The sequence below is a fragment of the Marmota flaviventris genome, chromosome 5, assembly GCF_047511675.1.
Source record: "Marmota flaviventris isolate mMarFla1 chromosome 5, mMarFla1.hap1, whole genome shotgun sequence".
Taxonomy (NCBI): domain Eukaryota; kingdom Metazoa; phylum Chordata; class Mammalia; order Rodentia; family Sciuridae; genus Marmota; species Marmota flaviventris.
Window position 1 is genome coordinate 110,966,290 of NC_092502.1, and position 12,170 is coordinate 110,978,459.

The 12,170-nt window shown below is 41.1% G+C and overlaps 1 protein-coding gene across 1 annotated transcript; it reads right to left on the bottom strand.

Annotated features, from left to right (window-relative positions):
- Nucleotides 1-28: 28 nt before the first annotated feature.
- Ccnb1 (cyclin B1) lies at nt 29-7,195 on the bottom strand. Its single transcript, XM_027951638.2, has 9 exons — nt 6,894-7,195; nt 6,142-6,312; nt 5,888-6,046; nt 3,962-4,144; nt 2,044-2,202; nt 1,612-1,848; nt 1,254-1,394; nt 500-610; nt 29-264 (listed from the first exon to the last, which is right to left on the bottom strand). The coding sequence occupies exons 1-9, from the start codon at nt 6,912-6,914 to the stop codon at nt 157-159; spliced, it is 1,290 nt and encodes a 429-aa protein (XP_027807439.2). The 5' UTR covers nt 6,915-7,195; the 3' UTR covers nt 29-156.
- Between the last annotated feature and the right edge of the window lie 4,975 nt (nt 7,196-12,170).

The window sequence follows — 12,170 nt, forward strand, 5'->3', positions numbered from 1 at the left end:
GAATAGGAAGCAACCACATTAAAACGAGTTAAACTATGAAAAATAAAAAGGGCCATGACCTTTATTTAAAAGTATGTAAAGGTAGTATAATATGTACAGGTGGCACATGGTGCCAATTTTATTTGCAGATATAGTATTCCAACTCAAATTTGCAAGTTACACCTTTGCCACAGCCTTAGCTAAATCTTGAACTAGTGCAGAATTCAGCTGTGCTAGAGTGCTGATCTTTGCATGCTTAGATGTAGCATACTTGTTCTTGATAGTCTGGAAGAGAAATAGCACAGTAATTACACTGGGAAAACAAAAATTTACAATATCCAATGGTATAGGATTCATTTAAAAAATCAACGCTTTGGGCCTGAGGTACAGCGCAGAGGTAAAACAACAGCAGCAACCCAAAACACCTAACATGATTTCCTTAAAAATAAATTATGAATTTGCAGGCAGTAAATCTGAATTATTCTCATTTTCTCAACATCTCATCATTGATTTGACTTACCATATGCTTTGTAAGCCCTTGATTCACCATGACTATATTCTTAGCCAGGTGCTGCATAACAGGAAGAAGAGACTCTTCAGTATATGACAGGTAATGCTGTAGAATTGGTGTCTAAGACAAAAACAAAATGTCAAAAACGTTCAACCTGGAACAAAACCCACTTATCAATGGACTTCTTATTACAAATGTCTATACAACTTTTCATAAAGTTTCTAGATGTTAGTCAAGAGGGGTAGGGGGACACATACTATATGACTAATTTTAATTAAAATTTAAGACAAGTTTGAGCCTCTTTCTCCCCCAGTTTCTCTTTCAGGCTTCTGTAGAAACCTCTGCTCAAATCTCATTACACTAATGTAATTGCTGGGTTGTCCACCCCAAAGCTAGATTCCAAGTTCCTTGAGGCTGAGTTTCTTATTCATAGCTCTATTTCTAAGGTTTAGGGTAGTACCTGACACACGATGGGAGAAATATTAGTTGAATCAATGATTACGAATGAATTTCCAGTTATGTCATTTGACAGAGTTTCTACATATATAAAGGGTAACAGCTACTATGTCTTTCTCAAAGGGTTTATGGAGATTAAATTCAGTAAACAAATGAGAGCATTCTACCAAGATGACATCATAAACAAATTATTTTTAGCATTCCTTCTATAGATTCTATATTTAGGAACCAGTGGAAATGACAAAATTCTGTATTCAAACATCATTTACAATTTAAAAGCTTTGGAGTTCTGTGAGATAGAGCTTACCCATTCACCATTGTCAAGAATTTTCAGTGCTAAGCAAAAAGCTCCTGCTGCAATTTGAGAAGGAGGAAAGTGCACCATATCATAGTCCAACATAGTTAGTTCCATCAGGTATTTAGCCAAAGTATGTTGCTCAACATCAACCTAGAACAAAACCCACTTATCAATGAACTTCTTATTACAAATGTCTACAAGTTCTCAAATGCAATTGCCCATAAAAAGCTTCATAATATTAATATGTAACCTGATTATAAATAAAAAACATCTATATCCCTTCCCAAACGTCATTAGGTATTTAATATATAACCAGCAGCAGTATTCCCTAATACATCCTAACGAAGGCTTCTCAAGGAGTATGTACCTCTCCAATCTTAGATGCTCTGCGAAGGAAGTGCAGTGGTAGAGGGCGACCCAGACCAAAGTTTAAAACTCTTAGAATCTTCATTTCCATCTGTCTGATTTGGTGCTTAGTGTAAGTGTTGTTAGTCACAAAAGCAAAGTCACCAATTTCTGGAGGGTACATTTCTTCATATTTGCTTGCAATAAACATGGCAGTGACACCAACCAGCTGCAGCATCTTCTTGGGCACACAATTATCCTATAATGAGAATTTCAACTGGGTAAATAACATGTACTTCAAAAGGAGAAAGTTATGAAAGATACATACTTCTATAGCAAAATCTTAACTAATGACATTTTATCTCCTGAGACAGATTATAGCTGAAAAATAAGTTTCTTAGGACTAAGCTAAGACCCTAGAATAGAGAACCTTCAGTTACTGAACCAGGCTCACCTGCATAAACCGATCAATAATGGAAACAGTCATATACATGGTCTCCTGCAGCAACCTGAATTTCATTTGAACCTGTATTAGCCAGTCAATTAGGATAGCTCTCATGTTTCCAGTGACTTCCCGACCCAGTAGGTATTTTGGTCTCACTGACTGTTCTTCCTGCAAAAAAAAAAAAAAAAAATGCAGATTATCCTTAGAAGCACAACTGCATGTGACATTTATGTCCAGAAAGGTGAGTTTTTTTGTTTTTAAATATAATAGTTTTCAGTTATTTAGAATCTAAGTTTTTAGTCCAATTATTCATTTGGTAACTAACTTCACTGGGGAAGAAAGCAAATCTTAGCTAGAACAATGTGGCAGGTTTTTAACATTGTCAGATGTTATAATGTCCAATTCATTACCACTGCTGCTGGCGCACATTCTGTATCCACCTTCCTCACAAATAAAGACACTATACCATCATTTCAGATCTTTTCACTGAAGACTGAAAAACCAGAGCCTGACTGAGATTTTAGGAAATAATAGAAAAATGTCAATAACTTGGGTGTCAACATACTTTATATATAAACAAAGTTATGAATTGTAATGTAAAAAACAACAACAAAGTACATGTATAAAGGCAAAAAAAAAAAAAAAAAGAAAGAAAGAAAGAAATGTTGCCAGGGGGCTGGGGTTTCGGCTCAGTGGTAGAGCGCTTGCCTAACGTGTGACACTGGGTTTGATCCTCAGCACCACATAAAAATAACTAAAATAAAGTTTAAAAAATTTTTAACAACAGGGCTGATGCTGTGGCTCAGTGGTAGCACACTTGCCTGGCATACGTGAGGCACTGGGTTTGATTCAGCACCACATATAAATTTAAAGATAAATAAATAAAGGGTCAGTCAACAACGAAAAAAAAAAAAAATTTACCAACAACAAAAAAAACGAGGGCTGAGGTTGTGGCTCAGTGGTAGAGCACTTGCCTCACATGTATGAGGCCCTGGGTTCGATCCTGAGCACTACATAAAAGTTAATAAGTAAAGTTGTGTCCATCAACAACTAAAAATACTAAAAAGAAACAAAACAAAACCAAATGCTGCCAGGCATGATGCTGCATGCCTGTAATCCCAGTGACTTGAGAGGGAGGGTAAGGCTGTAGGAATGCAAATTCAAAGCCAGCCTCGGCAACTAAGCTGATCGTAAGCAACTTAGTGAGACCTATCTCAAAATAAAAAGGCGTGGTGGTGCATGCCTGTAATCCCAGTGGCTCAGGAGGCTGAGACAGGAGGATCGCAAGTTCAAAGCCAGCCTCAGCAAAAGTGAGGCACTAAGCAACTCAGTGAGACCCTGTCTCTAAATAAAATGCAAAACAGAAATGGGGATGTGGCTCAGTGGTTAGGTGCCCCTGAGTTCAATCCCCAGTACCAAAAATAAATAAATATATAAATAAATAAATAAGGGTTGCAGATGTGGCTCAGTGTCCCTGGGTTCAATCTCTAGTTAAAACAAAACAAATCCACTGCCTGTAATCCCAGAAATTGAGGCGGAGGCAGGAGGATCACAAATTTGAGGCCAGCATGGGCAACCTAGTGAGACCTTGTCTCAAAATTAAAAAATAAAAGGAACAGAAGATGGAGTGTACTCTGTGCTTCTATTCCCAGTAACCTCCCCGCCAAAAGGAAAATGTTGCCAAAGTCCTGCTTCATTACTGTAAACTGTTGATAGAAAGTATCTTTAATAGTTGGGTATAGCAGCACATGCTGGTAGTCCCAACTATTCAGGAGGCTGAGGCAGGAGTATCACTTGAACCCAGGAATTCAAGGTCAGCCTGGGAAACATAATGAGACCCCATTTCAAACAAAACAACAATAACCCCCCAAATTTTAATGAAACTAAATATAGTTTAGAAAAAATGGATTCTAGTGATTTTACTGACCTCAAGTTGTCTCAGATAAGCATAGATATCCTTTACATATTCACTACAAAGGTTTGGATCTACTCCATCTTCTGCATCCACATCACTCACTGCAAGAATTACATCAGAGAAAGCCTGACACAGATATTCTTCTGCAGGAGCACATCCAGATGTTTCCATTGGGCTTGCAGAGGGAGTATCAACCTTGAAACAGAGAGAACTTTTGAAATAATTGCAGAGGACACACACTATAACTTGGGAATGAAGGTCAGATTATTGGTAACACCAACTCAAGAAACAATACTCCTGAAGACAATTCATTTCCTTAGAAGAAAAGAATTAGATTTGTTCAATTTCTTCTCAGGAAATGAATAATATAAAAAAGAAAATGTCTGTTTAGATTAAGCAATTTAAAGTCAGCAGAATGTAACTGCTAACAGGCAAAAGAGAAGCAAATTCATATTCTAGACTTTCTGCCAAAGAAAACCAGCAAGTCATAAAGCTGTTTATCAGCATCATGTGAAGTTAATTAAAAAACTAATGACAAATGAGCCTTTAGTCCATTTCTTTTTTTTTTTTTAAAGGTGAAATTTTTAAATGTTCACTCCTTTTTTTAGTTGTTAATATTTTTTTAGTCGTTGGCAAACTTTTATTTTATTTATTTATATGCGGTGCTGAGAATCGAACCCAGAGCCTCACACATGCCAGGCAAGTGCTCCACCACTGAGCCACAACCCCAACCCCCTTTAGTCCATTTCAAAACGGGAATTGCTTCACTACTCAGGAAAATGTAAGTTCTGTCCTGAGTACCAAGGATTAACTGACTTTATTACCATTAACCATTTCCTTTATGCTCCTTTTACCACACTGTTCAAATATTTATCGAGCACCTTCTTCAAGTCAAACTGTGCTAGGAATTGCCTCATAGCATCCTTAAGAGGCTTTAAATTTAGTAGAGACATAGTAAAGAAACTCATGAGATTGATTGTGGGAACAGAGAAAAGGGTGGGGAAATTAGGGGAAGTTTCAGGAGCTGATGCTTGAGCTGTTTTGAGAAAAACAAAAAGGTTATTTGCTAAATGAGACAGAGGATGGGAAAGGCATTCTTAAAGGGGGAATCAAAGGCAAGAAACAGTATGGGGCCAGGTGAGGTTGCACAGGCCTGTGATCCCAGCTATTTGGGAGGCTGAGGAGTAAAATCACAAGTTTAAAGAAAGCCAGTCTTGTGCAACTTAGTGAGACCCTTAATCAGTATAGGACTTTCAAAAACAGAAAGAAAAAGTTAATTATTGGGCATCTTTGGTTGGTTGTATGTTTTGGTGCTGTGGGTACTGGACCCAAGGCCTCATGCATGCTAAGCAAATGCTCTATCAGCTAACTACTTTCCTAGCCAAAAAGTTCTTAGTTTTAGACTGTTAATCCATTTTCTTCTTCACTCTTTGGAGGAGATATATATATTCTTTTCCACTCCTTTTTATACTCCAACATCACAGACAATTCTTTTCAAGAAAATATTGTTTCAGCCAATGAATTTTGGATAGTATTGGCCTGTACTTAGACAAAAAGTTTCAGGCATCTACTGTTTAATATCATTTAAAAAGGGGATAATATAAGAAAACAATTAAAAGCCAAGATTCTGAGCTGGGGTCGTAGCTCAGTGCAAGAGGCGCTGCCTAGCATATGTGAGGCACTGGGTTCAATTCTCAGCACCACATATATTAAATAAAATAAAGGTCCATTGACAACTAAAAAAAAAAGCCGAGGTTTTGAAGCTACAGCAAGGGCTTAAATTTCATATTGACCATCATTTAATTTCTTTTAGCCATTATCCAAAAAGTAGAAATAATACCTATCCCTGAGAGTAAATAAAGATTATGTGAGTTAATGCACATAAAGTGTTTAGCAGGGCTTGCCCTATGCTAAGCACTCAATAAAGAGTAAGTTTACCAAAATAGGTTCAGGCGAAAGTTTTTCTTCCTTGACAGGTTCAGGCTCAGGTTCAGGCTCAGGCTCAGGCTCTGGCTCTGGCACACACACGGGTGCCTTTTCCAAAGGTTTTGATAGTTTTTTAGCAATAACTTTTCCAGTAGCTGATGGTTTTGCTTCCTGTGGATGAAAGAGAGAGAATGGAATGTTTCTCTATCAAGGGTCACAGCTGGAATGTGGGCTCTTCAGGGAAGTTGGGTGAGGAAGATAGTTACCTTTTTCAGAAGCACTCTGGTCTGCAGCTGTTCACTGACTTTATTACCAATGTCTCCAAGAGCTGTTCTTGGCCTCAGCCCAGGCTTGGAGGCTGCAACAGTGGCCACAGGCACACGCTTTGCCCCTGCCATACTAATCTTGGTCTTATTGTCAGCATTAATTTTCGTGTTCTGAAAGAAGAAAGAGCACTTTTGACGGCTGGTTCAGGGAGGCTCGAGTAAGTCAAGGGTTAATTAAGGTGGACACAATTGAGAAGGAAAGCTGGCTGCAAATGGGTTCTAAGGAGAGACGTGGTTCCAGGCTCTAAGGCCTCAGCAGTCATTTTCTTCCCAGAAACTCTTCATTCACCTATTGCGGGATTACCTCTTTAGTCCCCGCTTAGCCCCGTGAATTACAGTCGAAAGGGGTATTCAAGTACAGATACTGCTCTGGGAAAAGGTTTACGCTGTTGGTGGGGGGCTTACTCAGGGGTCCTCCATTGCTTTTTTAAAAAGGTTTCCCGTTGATCCTCCTCCACCTACTCTCAAGGTCTATATCCAAGATCCGTTCAATTTTTTCTCACCTTCCTTCATCCCCAAAAGTCCCCCAGCTCGCCGGAGGCCCAGCTCAGTTCTCTCCCGGTAACCCCTTTCCCATACTGCCCCCGTAGTAGCCACGGTCCTCTCGGGTTCCGGGGAATCCCGCAGGTGAGTCAAGGCAGGAAGCCCGGAGCAAGGAAGACCGCGTTTTTTCACGGTCCGCAACGGCTCACCCTGGTGACTCGGAGCGCCATGGCTTTCTCTTCACCAGGCAGCGGCTCAGTTGGCAGAAGCAGCAACGGGAACACCGGATTCTCGGACTAACTAAAGACCTGACCCCAGCACAGATAAACAGCCGTTCCTCTGCAGCACGCCGGGAGGAGCCGGCCCGCTCGGGTTTAAACCCCGCACCGCTCCCTCCTTATTGGTCCATTCATGGAACTCGCTCCCTTCCCATTGGCCCCAGTCTGTTCTTGCGAATGCATTTCCAGGGCGACCCCACGAAGACGTTCGACAGGGGCGGGGCCAGGGAAAGCTGCGGCCCCCAAGACACCGCCCTCAGCTCGCGCTGTCTGGCTCCGCGCCTGCGCTCTGGAGCACCGCGGCCTCCTGGGAGAGGCGTGTTGCGTGCACCGCCTACTAGGGAGGGCGTGAGTGTGTGTTCTCTGCGCCTGCTGCAGTCTTTCCTCCTTGGAGAGCGACATTGTGTTGTTCGTAGTTTTAGAAACTTGCACCTCTGGCTCTAGACAAGTTTATTGTTACACACTCTCTTCCCTTTCAGTAACAGTAATAACATCTTAAAGTTCATGAAAGACTTTAATGTAGGTAATTCTTTCATTCGATCATTCCAGTAGCTCCGTGGATTTACAATATGGTGTTATGGGATACACATACATGCTACAAATGGGCATCTCTTGAAGCAAAGTTAACGCATTTACTTTTCAGTTACTCTTTTTTTTTTTTTTTTTAGGTTATGGGGATTAAACCCAGCCCTTTTTATTTTTGGTACCAGTAATTGAACCCAGGAGTGTTCAAACACTGAGCCACCTCCCCAGCCCTTTTTAAAATTTTTTAAATTTATTTTTCGTGCCAGGGATTGAGCTTAGGGGCACTTGACTTCAAGCCTCATACCCAGCCCTATTTTGTATTTTATTTAGAGACAGGGTCTCCCTGAGTTGCTTAGCACCTCGCCATTGCTGAGGCTGGCTTTGAACCACCATCCTCCTGTCTCAGCCTCCTGAGCTACTGGGATTACAGGCGTGTTCCCCTGCGCCGGCCCCTTTCTTATTTTTTGAGACAGGTTTTAATTAAACTGCTCAGAGCCTTGCTAAATTGTTGAGCTGACCTTGAACTTGCAACTTGCAATCGTCTGTCTCAGCTTCCTGAACCGCCGGGATTACAGGCCTATGCCACCACTCCTGGCTCCAGCCCTTTTTAAAAATAATAATATTTATTTTTCTAAGTTGCTGAGGCTGGCCTCAAATTTGTGATGTTCCTGCCTCAGGTTCGCTGGGATTACAGGAGTGCAGGTAGGTTTATGGAGGTCTTTTGGAATCAGTACTTGAGAAGGTAGTGAAATTAGTTTTTTTTTATATTTTGAATGTGGCCTTGTGTAGTTGAACTTTCTTTGACTCATGCAAAAAAGTCTCCTCAGCATAAAAGCTTTATTTATTGTGATGATTATAGCAGTCTTGGGAGGATAACTAGTTTTGTTTTTGTTTTCTACAAAAACATTGCTCTGGGAGTAAGTTAATACTCCCTGAGACAGAGTATTTCACAAGTAAATATCCTATTTGAGAAATCTGTTTCAAGGCTTAACTTTAGTCCTCATGCTACCTTCAGTTTGCTGAATTAAGTGATGGCAAGAAGATGGAGGCAAGCAGAATGTGGTGTCATGAGCCCTGTAGGCCAGGCTACTGGGGGACTAAGGCAGGAGGTTGCTTGTGTTCAGAAGTTTGAGGCCAGCTGGGGCAAGACAGAGAGACCCCCATCTCAAAAATAAAAAAAGAAGCCCTGTATGGTGGTCCACACCTGTAATCCCAGTGCCTGGGGAGACAGAGGCAGAAGGATCACAATTTCAAAGCCAGCAACTTGGGGAGGCTCTAAACAATTTAGTGAGACCCTGTCCCAAAACTTAAAAGTTAAAAGGACTGGGGATGTGGCTCAGTGGCTAAGTGTCCCTGGACTCAGTCCCCAGTACCAAATAAAAAATGATGGGGTCAGATTAAAGGAAATGAATAAGAGAAAGGGCAAGTAACAAAAGAGGAGGATGCAAAGAAGAATGGTGGAGAATAGAGAATGAGAGAGGACCCTTACCAGTCCTAGAAATTGAAGAGAGGGTTCTTTCCACATTCGACTCCTGGTTTATCTTCCATTTCTTTAAACAGAAAGTAGTTTTTGTAGAAGACTGAGTAGTAGCCTGATGCCCTCAAACTGCACTGAGGAACATGAAATGTAACAGTGAGAATTTGAAAGCACAATTTAAACTGGGCTTGTGGGTGCATGCCTGTAATCCCCACCCTGGAGGTTGAGTTAGGAGGATTGAAAGTCCTGCAAGTTCATGAGACCCTGTCTTTTTTTTTTTAAATTTATTTTTTTAGTTGTACACAATACCTTTATTTTGTTTATTTATTTTTATGTGGTACTAAGGATCGAACCCAGGGCCTTGCATGTGCTAGGCGAGCGCTCTACCGCTGAGCCACAGCCCGAGACCCTGTCTTTAAAAAAAAGGAAATAAAAAGGATGGCATGCACCAGGCACTGGGAATCCCCAGTACTGAAAAAACCCCAAAACAAGATATATAGTTTTATATTGGTGCCCAGCTATAGCTGATTGGTGGGGGTAGGGTATATATGGGGGTGGTGAACAGAAGAAATGGTATCGAGAGCCACTCCTGAAGGGGCCCCAGCAAACTTCCAGCTGCCAGCTGATTGGCTCCTCTGTGGTGATGCTCATTGGGCTGTTTCCCTGCCCTTTCAGACCACGGAGCTGCTCATTGGGGGACTCTTTGGCTCCATCCTTGCGACCCAGCCAATCGGCCTCAAGAGTGGGAGGAGTGGGGGGTGGAGAGGCTCTCCACAAGCTGGTGGTGGCAGATGGGCTCTGAGGGAATTCCTGAAGAGCTCCTATGGTGCTGGGTGTGTTCTAAAAATAAAGTTCATTTCTGCTTGATAAGTGGCTTGTGAATTGTGCCCAGCCAGACTGCGGCAAATTGGCCCACTGATTACCCAAAAACTATGGTGCTCACAGCTAATTAACCTGAAGATCAGAGTTTAAACAGAAGTGTCAGCCAGTATATGAAATGAGCCAAGCTTCAAGCTTCAAAATCATTGCTTATAGGCTCAGCAATAGAGCATTTGCCTAGCATGTGCAGAGGCCCTCCGTTCCATCTCCACACCAGAAAAAAAAGAATGGCTAATTCCACTGATTTTCCTATATTATAAACACATGCCCTCTCATCCATAAAGGCTTTTCTCACTTCCAGGAGAAGAAAGAGTTCTTGTTCTCCTTTGAATGTGGAATAATATTACTTTTTTTCATTCTCAAGAGCTTGTATGGCTTCTGGCTCTATATTTTATACATTTATGGGGTATCTGTGTGTGTGTGTGTGTGCATGCTATGGATTGAACTCAGGCAAATGCCACACTACTGAGCTACATCCTTAGCTCCTATTTTACAACTTTTTATATGCTTAGTAACTAGTGCCTTCTTATGAGGGGAGAGATAATGTTATATATCTTTTGTATCATCATCCTGCTTTACATATATTGGGCACTTAATACATCTATTGACTAAATACTTACCTTTGATAAAACTGTTCCAATAAATTAGCTGCTTCCATAAATTCTGCAGGAATCTGCCATATATTTAGTGGATCCAGACTTCATCTGTTTAAGTCAGAGAATAAGTAGCCCTTGGACCATATCTATTGGGAGAATTTGATTCCTAGGTCAGCCCATCTCAGTATAAATTTTCAGTCTTTCATATTAGGCATTCCTATTTGCTCTTATGGAAAATTGAGGCAACCAATAAAAGGATAAGTCAGTATAATTTGATTAATTTGTAACCGTTAAAGAGAGGCACAGTTACAGATATTTAACCTGGTATTCAAGTAGACTCAAAGTCCCACTCCTGACCTTACTTTCTAACCATAGGTATACAAATCTGGGGTATGTGATTGTTATGCCAGATTCGTGGGACCCCAATAGACCTCCAGGAGCCGAATCCGATGCAATCACACAAGAGTCTTTATTGCAAGCTGGAGCCTGGACTCACAACCATTCCTGAAGCAGTGGTCCCAGGGAGTGAGACCTGGTCCTTTGTTCAGTGAGATTTTATAGGGGGACACTCTATGCATCACAACATCACACAGCAAATCATTCCATACTGCAGGAAAGTCAAACAACTCCTCTTAACATTGATTAGCACATTCACTGGCGGGAACAAGTTGGGTAGAGGTGATTGTCTAGTACAAGAGGGGGGTTCGTTTGAACTGATTGGTTTAGGCCACGAGGGGTGTATGTGCTAAACTACATGGTTTCCCAACATGTTATCAACCACCATAAACTACTTGGGGGTCATCTGGCATCCCAGGTATTTTCCCTGTCTTATGCTGATTGGAGGTTGCTAGGGGTGTTGCTATGGGTTCCCACTAAGCCTGAGCCAGGGACACCTGGTGCCACAGACCTCTCCTGTTATTTACAGACAAACAACTCAGCAGGGTGGGTATGTACTTAGGAGTGCTCTGTGGGTTTTTCCAAGGACAAGGGTCACGCCCCCTTCCTTAGGACAGGCCTTGAGGTAGAAGCTGCTGTTATTTATTTATTTTAAAAAATGGAGCCACATTAGTTTCTCATGATAATGCAAAAACAACTACAATTGGGTTTACACAATTCACTCCTGGTGGAATGATTTTCTCATTTTACTTCCAAACCTCATTCATTTCTTAGGTCTGTAAATGCTATCTCCATGAAGTCTTCTTTTCCTTCTAGTTAAAAGTAACCTCTACATTCTGAAATTTGTCACTCTGTGAAGACGTCAAACTGCTCTAAATATTTATTTATAATTTTTTATATTTATTTTTAAGTTGTAGTTGGACACAATATCTTTATTTTATTATTTATTTTTATGTGGTGCACACATGCTAGGCGAGTTCTCTACCTACTGCTAAGTCACAATCCTATTTATAACTGTTTATGTGTCTTTTCTTACCTACGGTAATAAGCATACTAAAGAAAAGGTTTGTGTCTGATTCATGTTTTTGAAAACAAAGTGAGAAGGCGAGCGAGAAATGAAAGACCAGGCAGAGATCCACACAAAGGTTTATTTGTCAAAACAGACAAATAAAGGCCATCCCTCTATATATAGAGTGGAGATATTGCAGTGTTCAGCTTTTGTGGGGTAGGGGTTTGGAGCTGTAGTTGTGGTGCTATGGGATAGGTTGTGGGGGGGTGCTTGCGATAGAGTTGGGCGGGTAGGAATAGCATGGGATTGGCTTAGGTCGATGGCAC

Coding starts and splice junctions, on each gene's coding strand:
- Ccnb1 (XM_027951638.2), bottom strand. CDS start 6,914: ATGGCGCTCCGAGTCACCAGG. Junction 1,849..2,043: donor TTATTGATCGGTTTATGCAG/GTGAGCCTGGTT, acceptor TTCTCATTATAG/GATAATTGTGTGCCCAAGAA. Junction 611..1,253: donor TTCTTGACAATGGTGAATGG/GTAAGCTCTATC, acceptor TTTTTGTCTTAG/ACACCAATTCTACAGCATTA.